This window comes from Ammospiza caudacuta, chromosome 8 (assembly GCF_027887145.1).
Source record: "Ammospiza caudacuta isolate bAmmCau1 chromosome 8, bAmmCau1.pri, whole genome shotgun sequence".
In the NCBI taxonomy this organism is placed as follows: domain Eukaryota; kingdom Metazoa; phylum Chordata; class Aves; order Passeriformes; family Passerellidae; genus Ammospiza; species Ammospiza caudacuta.
Window position 1 is genome coordinate 43766640 of NC_080600.1, and position 21232 is coordinate 43787871.

Genomic DNA, 21232 nt, shown 5'->3' on the forward strand with positions numbered 1-21232 from the left:
GGGCCCTGTATCAAAACATAGAAGTAATAAAAACACACGGGTTACTGTCATTTTTCTGAGTACAGACCTTTTACGTACCTTGATGAAGCATTGCCACACACACCTGTGACTGCCAGCTCCAGGAGGAAAGGCTGGCAGGGCCCAGGCAGGAGAGGGGGCAGCCAGGACTGTGGGGTGAGGCTGCTGGGCACTGCCTGCCAACTGTGTGGAAGCTCAGTGCAGGCTGGCATGACAGATCAAGGCAGAGCTGCTCTGCACACCTTCTGTAAGGGCCCTGCCTCTGCCAGCTGCAGCAGAGCTGCAGGATGGGTGTCCGTGGAGGATGGACAGGGATGGGTGCCCATGGAGGAGGGACAGGGATGGGTGCCCGTGGAGGAGGGACAGGGATGGGTGTCCAGGGAGGATGGACAGTGATGGGTGCCCATGGAGGATGGACAGTGATGGGTGCCCATGGAGGATGGACAGTGATGGGTGTCCGTGGAGGATGGACAGTGATGGGTGCCCATGGAGGAGGGACAGTGATGGGTGTCCGTGGAGGAGCTGCAGGATGGGTGTCCAGGGAGGATGGACAGGGATGGGTGTCCAGGGAGGATGGACAGGGATGGGTGTCCAGGGAGGAGGGACAGGGATGGGTGTCCAGGGAGGAGGGACAGTGATGGGTGCCCGTGGAGGAGGGACAGGGATGGGTGTCCAGGGAGGATGGACAGTGATGGGTGCCCGTGGAGGAGGGACAGGGATGGGTGTCCAGGGAGGATGGACAGGGATGGGTGTCCGTGGAGGAGCTGCAGGATGGGTGTCCAGGGAGGAGGTGCCCACACTTGCTGGTGCAGATGAGCTCTTAGTGCCAGGGAAGCATTGGGATGGAGCTTCCCCCACTCCAGGGATCCCCTCATTGCCCTGGATGGCTGAAATGTCAGTACAAATCCATCCTAAAAGTTCATCCCTCAAAAACCCGGCATCTCAGGGCACAGAAACAGCCTGTCAGGAAACCTCTGCTCCTCCCACCCGGAGGAGGGCGGGTGGCTGGTCTGTGGAGTGCCTGCGGTCCCCGTGCCTCTCCTGGCGGACAGACAGCGACGGGGAAGTGCTGCGCACAGCAGCACCACAGCAAGGGATTCAGATGTCTGTGCTTCACCTCCGAGTTCCTTGGGAGAACCCCTCCGGGCTAAGGGGAGGAAAAACGATGCTCAAAAAGCACAGTAGGCGAGGGGGAAAGCTCTCTCCCTTTTCCTGAGGGAAATATCTGCGCCCCCGGGTGCCATGTGCTCCCTCGCCGAGGCGCGGTGACCAGCGCGGGGAGCGGGTGACTCAAAGCCTCTTCCCCTTTTCCTGCTCACGGTCACCGCGCTGATGCTTGAAAACAAAGCGCGTTTCGCTTCCTCCGGCAGCCCTTTCTGACGCTCCTGAAACCCGGTGACTCATCTGCAAACAAGCTGAGGGCAGAAATGAACGACACCGCTCACCAGAGCACAAAGCAGGACCTCGGTGCGAGCTGCTCCAGCAGACCCGTTACCCTGGGCTGCTCTGTGCCCTGCACAGCCACGCACCCTGCATGCCTGGCAGGAGCCCCTGGCCCCGGCAGGGCTCACAGGTGTCCGGGCAGGGCTCACGGTGCCCGGGAAGGTCACACAGGGATGCCCTGCCCCAGGCTCCTCCCGGGCACGGCGCCGGTTCGGTGCCAGGGCTGGAGCCATGGGGCGCCCTCCTCCAGCGCAGGCTGCTCCTGCCCGGTCCAGCCCGGCTCCCAGGGATGGGGCACTCATCCCTCCGGGGCTGCAGCGCCCGCAGGGTGTCTGCCCGCAGCCCCTGAGCCGCACAAAGGAGGAGCCATCCCCCCTCGGTGGGACACAGCCCTCGGGGGCTCGGGAGCCGCTCCCCTCCTCAGCCGCCGAGCGCACACCGGGGGCTGCGGGGCACCTGATTGACTCAGCAATAAGAACCTGGGGAATCAGCCCGTTCTCTTTCCCAGCCGGCCCGCACCGAGCGGTGTCTGCCGTGTGCCAGCGTCGCAGGCCGGGATGTGCAGCCGGGACACGACACCCAGGGCAGAGGCACCACCCGCCTCCACCTTTCCAGGTGCGCTGGAAAAGAATGAATACCGGGAGGCAGAGATGGCCCCGGTGCTGGAACGGCAGCACGCAGCTCCCCGGGGCCGGGTGCGGAGATGCCCCCGGGGCTGCAAGGACAGCACGCAGCTCTCCAGAGCCGGGTGCGGAGATGCCCTCGGTGCTGGAACAGCAGCACGCAGCTCCCCGGTGCTGGAACGGCAGCACGCAGCTCCCCGGGGCCGGAGGGGCAGCACGCAGCTCTCCAGAGCCGGGTGCGGAGATGCCCTCGGTGCTGGAACAGCAGCACGCAGCTCCCCGGTGCTGGAACGGCAGCACGCAGCTCCCCGGGGCCGGAGGGGCAGCACGCAGCTCTCCAGAGCCGGGTGCGGAGATGCCCTCGGTGCTGGAACAGCAGCACGCAGCTCCCCGGTGCTGGAACAGCAGCACGCAGCTCTCCAGAGCCGGGTGCGGAGATGCCCTCGGTGCTGGAACGGCAGCACGCAGCTCCCCGGGGCCGGGTGCAAGGACAGCACGCAGCTCCCGGGGCCGCGCTGGCCGGGGCATGGCAGCCGATGCTCGCCGTGAGCCCCCGGCTGTGCTGGGCCATCGGACCCGGCTGCCCGGGCACAGCCACCGCCGTGACGGCGACACCGGCCTGGAGACGGGCAGGGACCAGAGAGCCCACGAGTAACTGCTGCAATGCAAAGCTCTTGTTAAGGGGGAAAAAACCCAAAAAAAACCCATAGTATCCTTCAAAAGCCACTGAGGTTTCTTGGGTCACAGCACGGCAGATTTCATTTTGACATGCCTTAAGTTAAAATAAAGTCTGACTTGAATTCCCGGATTATGGCTGTGTCAGGGGGATTTTCAAGCATGCACACTCCAGAATTGAGTGCTCAGAGTGGGCTGGTCCCACTCAGATTTGCAGCACTGAAAATCTCACTAGGGGGAAGAGCAGGATCAGGAGTGCTGTATGAAAGGGAGCTCAGAGTGGGTGCAAGAGACACCAGGGAAGGGCTCTACAGGCTCACACAGGCTCAACCCTCCTCCCCTCACACGAACATAAGAACAATTTCAGGCCACGGGAACACAAGGGCAGAGTATGCTGAATTTATTAAAATTGCCACGTCTTCTCCAAATCCGCATACAAAATACAACAGCTAAACCATTATTTACATCCAGGCAGCTGCAATATCAAGCAATAACTTTAGCAATAGTTTTAAAAATAACCCTGCAGTGTACACAGATCAGATATTTCACAACACGAGGGTTGAAGTTAGCATTGCACTGCTATACTTAGTTCAGAAATATTACAGTGTTCCAGATAAAATACTCACACTTCTTTTAAAAACAGACAACTGAGGAAGTGGTTTGTAGATTGACAAAACATGACACGTTTTTCTTAGGGACTGAGAATCACAGCAGGCTTAGACACAATGTCATAGCTACATTCAAAACACATCTGGTCCATTTATGCCAAAAATACATTCAGTGTAAGTTACAATTTATTGCACATTTCTTATATTCTATAGAAATATATTGTACCTCGGTGCTTATTCCCTGTACATTCATAAATATTGCTCTGCCCACTAGAGCAGAACGTGGACATCTTTCCCTAAAAGCTTTAGGGGGTTGGGGTCCCGCGGCCTGTGGGGGTGGTCCCTGGGACCACAGACACACAGCCAGGGGCAGAGGAGGCACAGACGTGCAGGGCTGCTGGGGCACCCGGGCGCTGGCCCTGGGATCCCCAGGGATGGATCAAGGACACCCCAAGGCCACTCCAATACACCCTCACTGACCCAGAGCAGGGGTTTGAGCCATAACCTTCGCCAGCACACGAGGCTCTGCCTGTCCCCGTGCACCCAAAGGAGTGCCCGGCGTGTGCCCACCTGCAGTGCCCAGTGCCCACCTGTCCCAGCAGCATCCCCAGTGCCCCCTGGCCCTGTCCTGTGATGCTGCCCCCAGGCAAAGCCCAAACTCCTCCTTGCCGTGACCTGGGGCAGCCTCGAGCCCACCCTGGCTCAGGAGCTGCAGGGACTGAGGAAAACCTGCCCTGCTCAAAGCCCAGACCCATTGTGGGGACTGGGCATACTTCTAAACCCATTCATTCCTAATTCCTGAATCTAGTACCAAGCAAAGTGACACAGCAATTGCTAAAATATTGCAGGACTCTTTATAGTGTCATGTGAGGGAATGAACTTGATTAAGTGCAAATTATAAAAGTAGAGGAGTGCAAAAGAGATTACAGCCTGAATTTCTAAAGGAGTTTGTGGGGGCAGCAGTTCAAGTAGTACAAAAAAAATTAGGTGTTAGGAAACATTAATTAACTTTCCCTTTCAGTGCATAATCCCTACATTAAACTTTAGATTGTTATTAGAAGCAAATTATAAATTATTGGTTATTCCCCCCCTGTTAGAAGCATCAGTTAGGGAAAGCTGAATGTGGTAACAGGTTTTGAGCATCCTTGACCTTGAAAATCTTCATTTTTTCATTTCATTAAGAACTTTTGCTTTAAGTGAAGATTATCAGGAGCATTGTGACCTCTGAGGAAACCTAAGCCTCCCTAAACTGCACAGAAGTGTCTTGGCATAACCTCTGTGCTTAAATTAGACCAAGACAAACCCACAGGGAGGGGAAAGGCCACTCAAACAAGGGTTCTTTGGAGTTTTTCTAAAGGACTTTAGAGTTTACAAACATTTCAGAGCTCAATACAACATCAGCCCCTTGGCTCAGTTGCACTCAACTCCAATCCATCAAAATGTACATTCACCTCTCAACAACAAAAGAGAAAAGAAAACCAGAGCAAAAATACTGAGTTGGGTGAAAAGCCAGGGCAAACAGACCATAATGTGATGCCAAGAGCTGTGTCCAGGGAAAAGGTTAAAGCACTTCTGGGGCTGGAGCTGTGACCTGTGTGAGGAGCAGCTGAGCCTGAGCATCCTCCACCCACACTTCCCAGCCAGGCACCAGCAGGGTCTTGTTCAAATTACTGGGCTGGTCAACAGTTTTCAGAGGCTCCAGGGGAGAAACTGAAACTCTTTTCCCACTTAAAAAAAAAAAAAGCTTTGATTCTTCATTTTTAAGATAGTATGTTCTTGCACATACTACAAGAACAGATGCTGGGCCTTAGCTTTGCAAATTTTTTTGATAGTCAAGTCAGCACCAGGCTTTGGATCATGCTGCTGCCAAGATCACCCCTCAAACAGCCTGCAGAGTCACACCACTGAGCTCCATGGGGCGTTCATGCACTTGAAGCACACAGGAACTGAATCGCAGAGCCCCAGAACGGTTTGGGTCGGCAGAGACCTTAAAGCTTGTCTGGTTTTACCTCGCAGGGACACCTTCCATGGACCAGGCTGCTCCAAGCCCCATCCCCTGCGTGGATCCCCAGTTCAGCCGTGGTGAGGTGTGAGCAGCCACCGTGCAGCATTGCTGGCTGCAGCGGAGGGGAGCAGGATGCAGGGCTGGGCTGCAGCAGGCAGGAGCAAGCTGCAGTGCCATGCTGCAGCACTCAGAGCCCTGCAGGCTGAGCTCTCAGGCTGCCCAGAGCCACCCTCAGCAGCTCACAGCCAGCAGGTACCCACATCATCCTGAGGGTGAGCACAGCAGGGTGAAGCCCGAGTAATGGATGGCACCGTTGACTCAAACTCAGTAAAATTTAACACGTTCTTGCCTGCAATAGCTCCAGGGAAGAGATTTTGCACCAACACCTCCTGCCATGGACCTGTGGGGGCCACACCAGATTTCTGCAAAGCTTTGCTATTCTGGAAGCATCTCTGGGATTAATTCCCATGGGCCAGATGGATTTAGAAACATGTCAAGAACCCTAAGACTATGAAATGTATAATTTTGCCTATTAAGAATACTCCAACACTATATTCAAATATGTGGGCCATTCACAAAATGCCAGAACACTGCTGAATTTTAACACAGCAACTCACGTTGCTGGCTTCTGATATTATGGAAACCTGGTCAGAAATGTAAATATTCATCACCAGCCTGGTGCTGTTACAAAATTCTATAACAAACCTCTGAACACATTGTATTAGCATTTGTTAAAGCTTCCCCCTAATACATCAAAAGGCACTAAAAAATTGCTGCCAGTGATTGGAAAAACATTGCTAAAAATAAATATTTTCTCAGTTTAGGTAGAACTTCTCCTGTTCCATCCCTTCACAGCTAACAGAAAAGTGTTGCCTCTGTTATTTTTCCTAATAACTGTTAAAAGGAAAAGTTGTCCCTTCATTGATCTGTTCAATGAAAAAAAGACAGAGTAAAACAACTCAATTTTTAACCATGACATTGTATGTGAAATTGAGACAATAAAAATAAATGTTAATAGGGAACTGACTCAATGGTTTTGCTCACAGTCTACACACTTAGTGGAATTTCCATCTTTTCCAATTGCTTGGTTAATTATAAATATAGTAATTCAAAATGCATTTACTGACAACCACTTTTCAAATCCCTGAAATAAAATTAAAAAAAAAAAAAGGTAAAAATCTGGGTTAATTTGGTCTTTTTCTTGGTTTGAGGACAGAACATGAGGTTTGTCTCACAAACAGGCTTTAACCAACACCAGACACTTCCAGGGCGTTTGGGGTCTGACAAGGATGAGAAGCACAACAGCAAAAGGTATTTTTACAGTGCCATGATGCTGTAAGCTCCCTCCTGCCATTCACCGGTGTCTGATCACCGAGCAAAGCCAGAGCAAGTCACGGACTTGCTGTGCCAAAGCCAAACCCCGAGGTGCGCGGTGCCAGGGCCGGGCACAGCGCCGGAGCTGGGCACTGCCCGCGCCGTCTGAGGTAGAGCAGAAACGCAAACCCTGCCGCACTGGGGAGCCGGGCAGCACAGCACCCCCGTCCCCCCGTCCCCGGGGCTGTCAGGCCTTGCAGTCCTCGGGCACGCAGAGCTGAGAGATGGTTTTCTTGACGCGCAGCGCCGTGAGACGCGCGGCACCGCTGGCACGCCAGCACTCCCGCATCAGCCGGCCCAGCACCCGCAGCGCCTGCCGGGCACCAGCGGGCACTCAGCAGGGGCTGGGCATGGGCATGGGCATGGGTACAGACAGGGGCTGGGGATGGGAATGGGTACGGACAGGCGCTGGGCATGGGGACAGAGAGGGTACGGACAGGGGCTGGGGATGGAAACAGGAATGGGTACAGACAGGGGCTGGGGATGGAAATGGGATCAGGGTGCAGAGAGGGGCTGGGGATGGGAATGGGACTGGGTACAGACAGGGGCTGGGGATGGGAATGGGATCAGGGTGCAGACAGGGGCTGGGGATGGAAATGGGAATGGGTACGGACAGGGGCTGGGGATGGAAATGGGATCAGGGTGCAGACAGGGGCTGAGGACAGAGATGGGAGCTGGGTACAGACAGGGGCTGGGGGATAGAAATAGGACCCAGGGTACAAACAGGGTGTGGGGACAGAAATTGGACCTGGGAACAAACAGGGCGTGTGGGGACTGAAACAGGAGCTGGTACACACAGGGGCTGGGGACAGAGATGGGACCAGGTACAGACAGGGGCTGGAGGATAGAAATGGGACCAGGTACAAATAGGGGCTGGGGACAGAAACTGGACCTGGGAACAAACAGAGTGGGTAGGGACAGAAATGGGACCAGGGTACAGACAGGGTCTGCAGGGGGACAGACAACAGCCAGAGATGCAACCACCACCCCCTGCTTTCTGGTTTTAACATAGGGAGATAAAGTGCAGTGCTCTGAAATAGTGACACAACAGCAGCAGCATCAATTAAGACCTGCCTTGGACAGCATCGAGCACTTGGTATAGAGAGTTTTTTTCTGTATTGATCTGAAGGACAGCTAGACATCTGAAGCTTCTAAATTCAGGAGAAGCTGGGCATTGAGTGCCATATCTCTCACTGAAAAATTCTGTCTTGACTTAAACTTGAAAATACAAATAACAAAATAAAACTAGAAAAAAAAAAACCCTACAAAATAAAGCTAGAATAAACTAGAAAATTGCTTTTACCTCACAGCTCTGCCACTGGTTTGGAATACTTGGTCTGAGCTTCTGTTCACAGACAACCCTTCTCATGTCTTCAATCGAAGGGTCGGAAGGCACAAGGTCGTAGTAAGGCAGCTGGTACTCCTCAGTGACCCCTGGGGAGAGGCATTACTGCGCGGGTGCCCCTGGCAGGGGGTGGAACGGGAGGGCTTCACTGTCCCCAAACCCACCAGGGACCAGGTGAAGGGTGGAACGGGAGGGCTTCACTGTCCCCGCCACCCCAAACCCAGCAGGGACCAGGCGAAGGGCCAACGCCTCACCTCCGACGGGGCACCTGCGGGCAATCTCCCAGTACACCAGCCCCAGGGAGTAGATGTCTGCCCGCTTGAAGGACTCAAAGATGTTGGTGTTCATCGCGTCCTCCAGGATCTCGGGGGCCATGTACCTGTGGGGCACACAGGGTCACTCTGCTGGGGCAGCTCCTACCAAAGGCACAGCTGTGCTGACAGGGAGCCCTGTGAGCCCTCGTGGTGCTGGCAGCTGTGCCCTGCCCAGCCCAGAGCACCGGGGTGACCGGGGTGACCAGCACATCATGCCTCACGTGGGGCAGAGAGCTCCATCCACAGCAGGGTCTGCAGCCTCCCCCACCCACCCACCCAGCCTCTCTCCCCACGGCGCTGCAGCCATCCCTGCCTCGTGCCAGGGCAGAGGGCTGATGGGGACAGGGCTGCGAGGGGCCATGCCCAGGGGCTGCAGTGCCTGACCCATCCGCAGGGGTCTGTGGTTCCTGACCCACCTGCGGGTGCCCACGCGGGGGTTCTGGGGGATGTTCTGGATCTGCAGTGTCTCACCCACCTGCGGGTGCCCACACGGGGGTTCTGGGGGTGCAGTGCCTGACCCATCCCCAGGGGTCTGTGGTTCCCGACCCACCTCCTGGTGCCCACGCGGGGGTTCTGGGGGATGTCGATGGTGTTGAGCACCGAGTCGTGCTTCACCGCCAGCCCCAGGTCGGCGATGGCGCAGGTCTCGTTCCTCTTCACCAGGATGTTCTTGGATTTCAGATCCCGGTGAGCGATCGCTGGCTTCCCTGCTCACAGCAACAGAAACCGCCTCCAGTTTTGGTAGCAACAGTGTGGATTTAATATAAGCAGCAAGGATGTAAAACAGTTTTATTCACTTCTGTTACTGTACCCTATAGAAATATAGAAGCCTATTTTGAACCAAGTGATGCTCTGCTAAATGTTCTCAACTTCAAAAGAAAACTTTAGGAGCATTTTTTTTTCAATATCTGTACTTCAGGAATAAAACACAAAAAGAGAAACTGGAAGTTCACTGTCCAAATTCGTTTAGAAAATTACAAAATCACTAAATGAATTGGGTCAGAAAAACCCTCCAAGACCACCAAGTCCCACCATTCGTCAGCACTGACAAGGCCACCACTAACCCATTTCGCCAAGTGTCACATCCACACAGCTTTTACCCCACCACTGCCCGGGGCAACCTGTGCCAGGGCCGGACAAGCCTTTCCATGAAGAAATTTCTCCAAGTTTTTCCTTCATTAGCGCTCACTCCCCTTCAGCAGAGCTGCTTCTGTAGGCATCTCTTCAGAGGCATGGGCAAAGTGCAGACAGTGGAAGGGGAAGGGAAGGTCCCTCTCCCCTGTCTGCACTGCACCACTCTCACCCACACCGTTCCCCCTGGTGCCAGCAGCGTGGAGAACACTTCACGACACCACGTCACCCACGAAGGTTTGTGAGAGCACCAAAGCTCCTGAAAACGCCCGAAGGAAAGTGGGAGGGCAGCACTTGCCTTGCGTGCCCACGATCTCCATGTGCAGGTGTGCCAGGCCGCTGGCCACGGACAGTGCCAGCCTGACCATGCCCTCCACGGTCACCGTGCCCCTGTTGAGGTAGTCAAACAGCGAGCCCTGCTCGTGGTACTCCGAGACAAGCCACAGCTGAGTCCACGTCCCATTATCTAGACAGAGGGAGCAGGAGGATTAGAAATTGGGAAAAATGCATGTCTTTTATGATTGTTTTTTTGCAAATATTAGAATGAATATTATATGTGTTGTCTTAGAAAGTTATGCTGTATTAATTCTCTTAAGTAGTGTGTTAAATATAGTTTTAGATAATTAAAAAAATGTTAAAATAGAAACGATGCTATGTAGGATGCTTTTTTAAAAGAAAGGACTCACAGAGAGATAGCAACCACAGGACCTAAATCTTTCTTGTGCCTAAATCCACAGCCACCTAAATCTTTCAGAAAAAAAGAATTTATTGCCCTCTTATCAGAGGAAAAGAACTTCTTCCTGCCTCAAAGGCGCTGTTAGGATTCAGAGGAAGAAGGTGAGATGACCAGACAGAACCCTGTGTTTGAATGGAATTTATGCATCATGTATGAGGTGTATGAATATGCAACAGGTTATTGTTTTTAAGGGTTAACCCTTTGTTAACGGGTGTCCTTTTTCAGGCTCATGCTGCCCAGAAAAGGTACCCGGGCATCCATAACTCTTTGTTTGTATTGTCTCACATTGTCCTAATCCAAATTGTCCAAATTATTATTACTCTAATTGTATTACTATTTTTATAACCATTTTATGACTATTAAACTTATAAAACTTTAAAAACAAGTGATTGGCGTTTTTCACAGCAATGTTAGCTAGGGAAATGTTAGCTTCCCCTTTTTGGGGAATGCCAGCAAGGAGGTGTGCCAGGGAAGAGCCCAGGGCTGTGTTTCAGACGGAGCCAGGACACTCAGGATTCAGTGAGTGTCACCACTGGGGCTGGAGGCACTCCAGGGCACTGAGCCCAGCCACCACCCAGCCCAGCACACAGAATCAGAGCTGTTTGGGCTGGCAGAGCCTGCAGGAGCCCTGGTGCTGCTCACCCTTGTTGTCGGCAGCGATGAAGCCCAGGATGTTCTCGTGCCTCAGCATCACTGTCTGGTAAATCTCTGCCTCCCGGAACCACGACCGCTCGTCTCTGGAGGAGAAGATTTTCACAGCCACGTCCTCCCCGCACCACTTGCCGTGCCACACCTCGCCAAAGCGTCCCTTGCCTACGATCTCCTGCAGCACGATGGTCCTGGCGATGGTTCTCTGCACCAGCAGAGGCAGGCCTGGGGAAAAGAGAGGAGGGGGCTGTGAAATGGCTCAGCTGGGGCCTCAAACCCCAGCACTGCCCCCTCCCAGTCAGCTGCACCCATGGCTTTGCTTCCCAACCGTGCCAAGGGAAAATCCCCTCCCAGGCACTCTCTCCTCAAATAGCACTTTTTGATGTTACTTCTCAGCGTCTGTACATAGAAAAAACTTGTTAAAACCCCAGTAAATGTCTTAAAATTTGGCGCAAACTACTCCATTTGGTTTGATAGAGGCTGCAGCTGTCCTGAAGTCAATTAGTTGCTCTACTCTGGCTGAAATTTTTGAAAATAAAAATAAATTATAATGGCAGCTCCACTGTGCTTTGCCAGCCACAAACCCTGCCTGGTTTGATTTGATTCTGTGTTTTTTGGAGACTTAACGCGAGGAATTTTTTTTTTAAGAACTGCAACCTTGACTTTGGCTGAAATCAGAACAAATCACCCCGATGCATGGGGCTCTGGCTCTGCTCAAGTCCAGCCCTGTTCCTGTCTCAGGGATGGCTGGGAACTGCTGAAAACTTCAGCATAAATAACGCCAAAGTCTGCTCATTAGAGCTGTGAAAAGGCATTAGGGAAGAACAACAACTTAATTCTCGGAGGTATGCAGCTCACGGAAATAAATTAAATTAGGCACCATTTCTGCGTTTTTCACTTACAAATAAAAGCAAGCATAGCTTACATACTTTTCAATAAAAGCTCTAGTCAGGGAAGGTTGGGCTGTACACCACTGTTCAAATGAGCTGGAATTTGTGATTTCCCACCTCATTTTTAGGTTTCTTTGGTTTAACAAGTTCTCAATAGCAATGGAGGCATCAGAGTAGAAATAGGGAAAATGTTAAAAAGATTAATGTTCTGCTCAAAACAAGAATTTGGAGGAACATTATTCTGCCACGAAACACAAAAAAAGAATGGGAAGCAGCATCCTGAGCCACTCAGGTGAACTTCGCACCTTCCATTATCTGCCACGTCGCACCAGCCGGCAGCGCTGGGTTCCACGCGTGGTTCTGATTACTCAGTTCCCGTTTCTAACGCCTCCATTGCAGCACAGAACCGAACCGCTGTGTTCGGGCAGAGCCCCCGGAGCCCGCACGTACCGGAGCCGGAGCCCGAGGTGGTCATGTCGGAGATGAGGTCCTTGAGCGTCCTGCCCGAGCCCGCCAGGCTGCCCTCGCACGGCGGCTCCTCCACGCTGGGCGGGCGGCGCCGCCAGCCCCGGGCCGAGCGGGCGAGCAGCGCGGCCAGCAGCGCCAGCAACGCCAGCGGCACGGCCACGGCGGCCAGCAGCGCCGCCCGGAGCCGGCCCGCCCCGCCCGAGGGCCCTGCTGCTGCTGCTGCACAGACAGACAGACAGACAGAGTGACAGACAGAGGGACACACGGACCGAGCGGCACCGCCCCGCACCGCCCGAGGGCCCTGCTGCTGCTGCTGCACAGACAGACAGACAGACAGAGTGACAGACAGAGGGACACACGGACCGAGCGGCACGGCCACGGCGGCCAGCAGCGCCGCCCGGAGCCGGCCCGCCCCGCCCGAGGGTCCTGCTGCTGCTGCTGCACAGACAGAGTGACAGACAGAGTGACAGACAGAGGGACACACGGACCGAGCGGCACCGCCACGGCGGCCAGCAGCGCCGCCCGGAGCCGGCCCGCCCCGCCCGAGGGCCCTGCTGCTGCTGCTGGGACAGACAGACAGACAGACCGGAGAGTGACACTGCAGCTCACAGTGACCCGCTGGGCTGGGACGCCGCAGCGGTCACACGGTCACACAATTACAGATTCACACAGATTCACACAGAATCACTGATTCACACAGGATCACACATAATCACACATTCACACAATCATACAGGATCACACAATCATAGAATCACAGAATCACACATAATCACTGATTCACAGAATCACACGGGATCACACAATCACAGAATTCCAGAATCACCGGGTTGGAAGAGACCTTCAATGGCATCGAGTCCAACCCAGCCCCAGCACCTCAAGCAAACCCTGGCACTGAGTGGCACATCCAGGTTTTGTTAAACACATCCAGGGATGGTGGCTGCACCCCTCCCCAGGCAGACCATTCCAGAACTTTATCGCCCTTTCTGTAAAAAACCTTCTCCTAATATCCAACCTATATTTCCCTCGGTGCAGCTTGAGACTGTGACCTCTGGCCTGGAGAAAGAGCCCAGCCCCAGCTGAGCACAGGCACCTTCCAGGAGCTGCAGAGAGTGATAAGGTGACCCCTGAGTCTCCATTTCTCCATTCCATGCTTTCCCACCATTGTCCTGGCCGGGAGACAGAACAGACAGGACAGACAGGACAGACAGAACAGGCAGGACAGACCACGTGTCTGTAAGTGAGGGAGCCTTTCCCCCATACACCTTCTGTTCTGCTCTCTGGCCAGCATTCTGACCACCGCCCAAGGAGCTCTAGGAAGACACTGCTGAGGGATTCACTTGCACAGGAACACACACGATTCTTTCCATGTCCCCAAACTTTGAAATAAGTTAAAAAGAAAAATCAACCAATGCTTTCCCCTCAAATGAAACAAACCAGAAATATGAGCCATAAAAAACCCACAACACTCAGAACTGTGAGTATAAATCAGATCTCAGAGCTGCAGCAGATGTAAGAATCACAAAGTCCACCCCATGCCAGGTCACTCCTTCCCTTCAGGGAGAAGCTGGGCCTCAAGCACACCTTAACCTGGAGTTTGAGAGGGCCCACAGTGATGTGGGGTCTCCAAGGCAGCAGCAAACAGGTTCAGCACCCACTGCTATCCTCCTGCAGTCAGTACCACACATCTGTTCATCAGAACAACCCCAACCCTCCTGAACACGAAGCTGTACATTGTGTTCACAGGCTTTCCCTTTGAGGACTTCAAGAGGCTGCTCCAGGGGTGACCCAGGAAGTTTTTAAGAGGATTTATGAGCAGGATTCCACCTTGGAACTGCTGCTTGTTAACTGACACGCCAGGATCTCCTAAACCCTTTTCATTATGTTTCCACAGGGCTGAGGTTTCCCTGAAACAGGGATGGAGAACAACACAGAGGGATCCCCCCTGCCCCAGGAGCTCTGGCACCTCACTGAGCCAGCCCTGCCACCCCAGACTGTGCGGGGGACACTGTGTGGGACGGCAGGAGTGGCTCTGAGCAGGACAGGTTCTGAGCAGGGGACACTGCAGGACAGCAGGACAGGCTCTGTGCAGGGGACACTGCAGGACAGCAGGACGGGCTCTGTGCAGGGGACACTGCAGGACAGCAGGACGGGCTCTGTGCAGGGGACACTGTGCAGGACAGCAGGACAGGTTCTGAGCAGGGGACACTGTGCAGGACAGCAGGACAGGTTCTGTGCAGGGGACACTGCAGGACAGCAGGACAGGTTCTGAGCAGGGGACACTGCAGGACAGCAGGACGGGCTCTGTGCAGGGGACACTGTGCAGGACAGCAGGACGGGTTCTGTGCAGGGGACACTGCAGGACAGCAGGACAGGTTCTGAGCAGGGGACACTGTGCAGGACAGCAGGACAGGTTCTGTGCAGGGGACACTGTGCAGGACAGCAGGACAGGCTCTGTGCAGGGAACACTGTGCAGGACAGCAGGACAGGTTCTGAGCAGGGGACACTGCAGGACAGCAGGACGGGTTCTGTGCAGGGAACACTGCAGGACAGCAGGACGGGCTCTGTGCAGGGGACACTGCAGGACAGCAGGACGGGTTCTGTGCAGGGAACACTGCAGGACAGCAGGACGGGCTCTGTGCAGGGAACACTGCAGGACAGCAGGACGGGCTCTGTGCAGGGAACACTGTGCAGGACAGCAGGACAGGTTCTGAGCAGGGGACACTGTGCAGGACAGCAGGACGGGCTCTGTGCAGGGGACACTGTGCAGGACAGCAGGACAGGTTCTGAGCAGGGGACACTGCAGGACAGCAGGACGGGTTCTGTGCAGGGAACACTGCAGGACAGCAGGACGGGCTCTGTGCAGGGAACACTGCAGGACAGCAGGACGGGCTCTGTGCAGGGGACACTGCAGGACAGCAGGACGGGTTCTGTGCAGGGAACACTGCAGGACAGCAGGACGGGCTCTGTGCAGGGAACACTGCAGGACAGCAGGACGGGCTCTGTGCAGGGAACACTGTGCAGGACAGCAGGACAGGTTCTGAGCAGGGGACACTGCAGGACAGCAGGACGGGTTCTGTGCAGGGAACACTGCAGGACAGCAGGACGGGCTCTGTGCAGGGAACACTGCAGGACAGCAGGACGGGCTCTGTGCAGGGGACACTGCAGGACAGCAGGACGGGCTCTGTGCAGGGGACACTGCAGGACAGCAGGACGGGCTCTGTGCAGGGGACACTGTGCAGGACAGCAGGACGGGTTCTGTGCAGGGAACACTGCAGGACAGCAGGACGGGCTCTGTGCAGGGAACACTGCAGGACAGCAGGACGGGCTCTGTGCAGGGAACACTGTGCAGGACAGCAGGACAGGTTCTGAGCAGGGGACACTGTGCAGGACAGCAGGACGGGCTCTGTGCAGGGGACACTGTGCAGGACAGCAGGACAGGTTCTGAGCAGGGGACACTGCAGGACAGCAGGACGGGTTCTGTGCAGGGAACACTGCAGGACAGCAGGACGGGCTCTGTGCAGGGAACACTGCAGGACAGCAGGACGGGCTCTGTGCAGGGGACACTGCAGGACAGCAGGACGGGTTCTGTGCAGGGAACACTGCAGGACAGCAGGACGGGCTCTGTGCAGGGAACACTGCAGGACAGCAGGACGGGCTCTGTGCAGGGAACACTGTGCAGGACAGCAGGACAGGTTCTGAGCAGGGGACACTGCAGGACAGCAGGACGGGTTCTGTGCAGGGAACACTGCAGGACAGCAGGACGGGCTCTGTGCAGGGAACACTGCAGGACAGCAGGACGGGCTCTGTGCAGGGGACACTGCAGGACAGCAGGACGGGCTCTGTGCAGGGGACACTGTGCAGGACAGCAGGACGGGTTCTGTGCAGGGGACACTGTGCAGGACAGCAGGACAGGTTCTGAGCAGGGGACACTGTGCAGGACAGCAGGACAGGTTCTGAGCAGGGGACACTGCAGGACAGCAGGACGGGCTCTGTGCAGGGGACACTGTGCAGGACAGCAGGACAGGTTCTGTGCAGGGGACACTGCAGGACAGCAGGACGGGTTCTGTGCAGGGGACACTGTGCAGGACAGCAGGACGGGCTCACAGCGGGCACAGAGCACGGGGCATGAGCTGTCCCCCGGCTGTCCAGCACTTGCCCTGAGCCATCCGAGCCAGCCTCCTCCCTGCAGGGCTTGTCAGACCCATTCCCGGTGGGAATGAGGCTCATTCCTCCCTGGCTGAAGACAAACACACACACAGGAGATGCTGACCACACCATGTCAGTGCTTCCCCCCAGCTGCTGGAAAACAACACGACATGAACAAAACATGAACGAGTTTCTTGTTCCTGGGCCACCACAGTAACAAAAACAGCGACAAAAGAAAAATCATCAGGAGGTTTGACCAGCAGGAGCTGCTCTGTGGGCAGGGCCTGGGCAGGGCATGGCCCCAGGCTCAATGCAGACCCTGCCCCAGCTGTGAGCTGTGTCCCTGCCCCAGCAGCATGGCCAGCTGTGAGTGCATTCCTGCACAGAAATGGCACAATTCCAGCACAGAAACCTCACTGCACTGCAGTGCCACAATTCCAGCACAGAAACCTCACTGCACTGCCACAGTTCCAGCACAGGAACCTCACTGCACTGCCACAGTTCCAGCACAGAAACCTCACTGCACTGCCACAATTCCAGCACAGAAACCTCACTGCACTGCCACAGTTCCAGCACAGGAACCTCACTGCACTGCCACAGTTCCAGCACAGGAACCTCACTGCACTGCTGTGCCACAATTCCAGCACAGGAACCTCACTGCACTGCTGTGCCACAGTTCCAGCACAGGAACCTCACTGCACTGCTGTGCCACAATTCCAGCACAGGAACCTCACTGCACTGCTGTGCCACAATTCCAGCAGAGAAACCTCACTGCAGTGCCACAGTTCCAGCACAGGAACCTCACTGCACTGCTGTGCCACAATTCCAGCAGAGAAACCTCACTGCACTGCCACAGTTCCAGCACAGGAACCTCACTGCACCGCCACAGTTCCCACTCACACGGGTTCCCCTGAACCTTTGGAGCATAGGGCTCAGGGTAACAATTCATCCCTTTTTTTTGGGACTGAAATATGAAACCAGAGATTTTGCAAATCCCAGCTCAAGTGCTGGAACAGCAGATGTGCCTCCACTGCTCCTCTAGAAATAGCATCTTTCTTCCCAGCTTGGAAAAACCACCACGGCACTTTATTTCTAGAGTATGACCACAATTAGCATGTCCCTTCCGTGGTCAGCTGAAAGAAAATGTCCTAGGGTGACTGGATGATGCTTGTATTCCCAGCTGTCTGTGGGGATACAGGCATCATACAAATCATCCTTAGCACCAATTAAACAATGCTGATTCCTGCCCCACGGCACAGGTGAGGCTGGCACCAGGGTTCACCAGGAGGTGACAGTGCCCAAGGCTCCCCCATGGTCTGCCCAGCAACAGCCTTTCAAATGCCATTAAGAACTACATGACTGCTTCTTAAATTCAAGCTATAATTTTAAATTGTGTGTTAATTTGCATCTTTATTACCTGTAACATATCTCACTATTGTATATAAAAAGCGATTATCTGATAAAATAGTGTATTTTACACTTTTTTTTTTTAAAAGCCTGGAATAAACACAAAATTGGGATTTTCTTTCCAAATCTTGGAAAGAAGAAAAAAATTAAACTAAAATTGTGCTAAAATAGTATAAATATTTATTTTTAGAAAGCACCAAATCAACAACATTGAGCCTGGCAGCCTCACACACTGCACCAGCCGGGTGACACACGGGGCTCCTGGGAGTGCCAACCTTCGTCCTCCCTGTCATTGGGAGCTGGAATCTCACAGCTTCCTTCCCAGCCCTGCTGAGCAGGGCACTGGTGTGACACTGCTGTGACACTGCTGTGACACCACAGACCAGCTGCCCCTCAGGCTGCTCACATAAACCACGGCCACCCCAGGCTCAAACTGCTGAAACTGCCTGTGCCGAAGGGGTCCCAGCAGTGCCTCGGGGTGCCCCACTGCTCTGCCCCAGGACAGCGCCCATGGGGCACGGAGGCCAGCGCCGGGACACCCTTAGAAAGGCAGGAAACTGCAGCTAATGGCAGAGCTGCAGTTTGTAGCTGGCTGTGTGAGTGCAGCTGGGAGCAGCGTGCCCAGGCACCCCCAGCCCAGGACAGAGTGTGCCCAGGCAGCCCCCAGCCCAGGACAGAGTGTGCCCAGGGAGCCCCCAGCCCAGGACAGAGTGTGCCCCCCAGCCCGTGGTGTGCCCAGCCCGGGACAGAGTGTGCCCAGGGAGCCCCAGCCCAGTGTGCCCAGGCAGCCCCCAGTGTGTCCCCCCAGCCCCCAGCCGGGTTCAGAATGTGCCCCCCCATCCCGCCGTGTGCCCCCCAGCCGGGCCAGCGTGGCGCTCACCGAGGGGCAGGCGCAGCGTGATGTTGTTGCAGAAGTCGGTGTAGCAGCACTCGGTGCGGGTGACGTTCTTGGAGCTGTGGCAGAAGACCTGGGCGTGCAGCTCGGGCAGGGACACGCAGGACTTGACCACCTCCTCGCGCCCGTTGGTCAGCATCACCGAGGCCCAGCAGGCGCCCTCCGTGTGGCACGTGAAGTTGGTGTGCTCGCACAGCTGGCACACGCACTGCAGGCCTGCAACAGGGCACAGCTGGGCACGGGCGTGTGGGGGCACGCAGAGCCCCAGGGCACCGTGCCAGCTGCCTGCCAGGGCACCCCGTGAGCTCCGGCACAGGGTTGGGGCTGGGAATGGGGTGCTGGGAAGGGGTGCTGGGCTGCAGCCGGTGCCAGGGCACACCTGCAGCACGGGTCCCCAGCACCCATAGGTGACAAGTGTTTAAATCTCAGTCCCAGAGGATTTTAGGGATGTCATCTGTCTTTTGTGGTGCAGAAGAATGGCCACCCCAAAAAGCAGCTCCCCTGAAAGCTGGCTCCCAAAACCCCAGCACCCCTTGCCTGTCCCACAGCAGCCACCCCAGCCCAACTGTGCCAGAGCTGCCTGGGTGACAGCCCCGAGCCAGGTGAAACACACACAGCACCCCAGCACGGGCACAGGTACAGGGACAGACTCCTCCTCCTCCTCCTCCCTGCGTGCCCTGACATGAGGCACCTTGTCCAGGCCACCTTGTCCAGGCCACCCTCCAGCTCTGCCAGTCTGAGCCCTGCTCTACTCAGGACAATCATTTCAGCCATAAATCTCTGTTTCCTTTGGAACTGTGGGGGAGAGGGCCTTTCTTTTACCTAAGGATAAGAGATTCGAAAAGTAGAACATGGGCTACTGGTGGGCTTGCCAGTGCTGGGGGCACAGCTGGGCTCAATGACCTTAGAGGGTTTCCAGCCTAAACCATTCCATGATTCTGCAATCCCAGAGTACTCAGAGGAGCACAGAAGTCCTGACAGACATCAGCACAAATCTGATTTCTGTCTCTATGCCCCTCTTTGCTCCCCTTACAACAGTCCCCACCCTGTGCCACCCCTCTGCAGCGGCAGCTGGGGTTCATCTGCACTCGGGCCCACCACAACCCTCCCTGGCACGGTGTCCGTGCTGGGTGAGGCGTGCCAGCAGCAATCCTCAGCGCTCCTCAGCTCTCCGTCCATCACACACTGCACACAGCCAAAGCTCTCCTCAAACACAGCACCCTGCTCCCACAGCTGCTGCCAGGGGAAAGGCTCACCAGACCCAAATAAATTAGAGATCTAGCAGAAGGAAAACAGACACATCACCACCACAACTGCAAAATAAAGGCATTATTGAGGAAATGAGTCTAAGATGTTGCAAGTGTCTTCAGGGCTTTAGACACGTCATTATGGTGTTTTTGTCCCTTTCTCAGAGTCTAAAAATAAAATGGAAAATTATCTTTATTACATCATCTGCAGTGGATGACTGACAGATTTATCCATGCTCTGTACTTGCAGATTACTTGAGAGCAGAGCTGATCAAAACTGTCCCTGCACATCCCGAGCAGCCCCACAAACCTGGGGTGAGTGGAGGATGGTTGGAGAGCCCTGTACCCTCACCCTGACCACACTGAGAGCCATTGCCACAACCACGAGGGCTCTGCACCACCAAATCCTGCCCTCACACAGGGGGAAATGGAAAACTGTGGCTGAATCTGCTCAGAGACATGATCACAGCTGGAGTTGGGGGAAACACAAAGCACTTTCCTCACAGAAGACTGTCAGAGACCACTTTCAAATACAATTCTACAAAAGCAGAAGCCTCAGGTTGCTCAGACACCTGCCTGTGCTGCTGGCTGACTTCTCGTGCAGAAAAACTGACAGAAATCACAAACCAGGTGCAAATCCCTGACCCTGCTTCCAGAGCACTTGTGTCCATCCAGAACCCTTTGTTAACAGAGCAGGAAGGTGATTGAATACAGCCATAAAAACTCAGGTTTCTTGCACCTGTGCCACTTCAGCTGCCTCAGCTCTTGTGGACTCGGGGGAGCAGCCTGGGCTGCACACTTTGCACGTTCCCTTGGGAAGATCCAGGGGTTTCCCACTGCCACCCCACTGAGCAGGGGGTGACAAACCCGGTGTCACAGCCCCGCTGACACCCTCAGGGACACAGCGCTCACCAGAGCTGTGCTTTATCCGCTCTGCTCCATCAGGAACGCCCAGGGCTGCTCCTGGTCATTCACGGCAACTCCTTCCACTGGAGGGAATTGCCCAGGTCAGCTCCATGACCAGCCCACCTACAGCCCCTGGGGACGCGTCCCGAGTTTCACCCCACACATCTGGATCGATCCTGCTCTGATGTCCCAGAGCGGCCAGCAGGGCGTTCCCTCAGCCTGCAGGCCGCGGGGAGCAGCGCAGCGATGGGAGATGCTCCTCTCACTGCCCAGCCAGCACCGCCTTGGGGCTGCTTCCCTCCCACAGAGCACGAGGGAAGAGGAGGAATGGGAAACTACTGCCTGAAATG

General features: G+C 55.2%; 1 protein-coding gene across 6 annotated transcripts; it reads right to left on the reverse strand.

Annotated features, from left to right (window-relative positions):
* Nucleotides 1–6895: 6895 nt before the first annotated feature.
* Nucleotides 6896–18883, reverse strand: ACVR1C (activin A receptor type 1C). Of its 6 annotated transcripts, XM_058809150.1 has the most exons (9): nt 18715–18883; nt 12568–12588; nt 12261–12494; nt 10915–11145; nt 9835–10002; nt 8956–9112; nt 8346–8470; nt 8050–8180; nt 6896–7059 (listed from the first exon to the last, which is right to left on the reverse strand). In XM_058809150.1, the coding sequence occupies exons 1-9, from the start codon at nt 18866–18868 to the stop codon at nt 6934–6936; spliced, it is 1347 nt and encodes a 448-aa protein (XP_058665133.1). In that variant the 5' UTR covers nt 18869–18883; the 3' UTR covers nt 6896–6933. The 6 variants fall into 6 exon arrangements, with proteins under 6 accessions (XP_058665133.1, XP_058665136.1, XP_058665135.1 ...); XM_058809153.1 differs by lacking the exon at nt 12568–12588 and having other exon boundaries at nt 12261–12488; XM_058809152.1 differs by lacking the exon at nt 12568–12588.
* Between the last annotated feature and the right edge of the window lie 2349 nt (nt 18884–21232).

Excerpts from the sequence above, each read along its gene's own strand:
- ACVR1C (XM_058809150.1), bottom strand. The coding sequence starts at position 18,868 with ATGCTGACCAACGGGCGCGAGGAGGTGGTCAAGTCCTGCGTGTCCCTG. Across the intron at positions 12,589-18,714 it reads CACGCTGCGCCTGCCCCTCG|CAGCAGCAGGGCCCTCGGGC; the intron begins GTGAGCGCCACG and ends TCTGTGCAGCAG. Across the intron at positions 8,471-8,955 it reads CCCCGCGTGGGCACCAGGAG|GTACATGGCCCCCGAGATCC; the intron begins GTGGGTCGGGAA and ends TGTGCCCCACAG.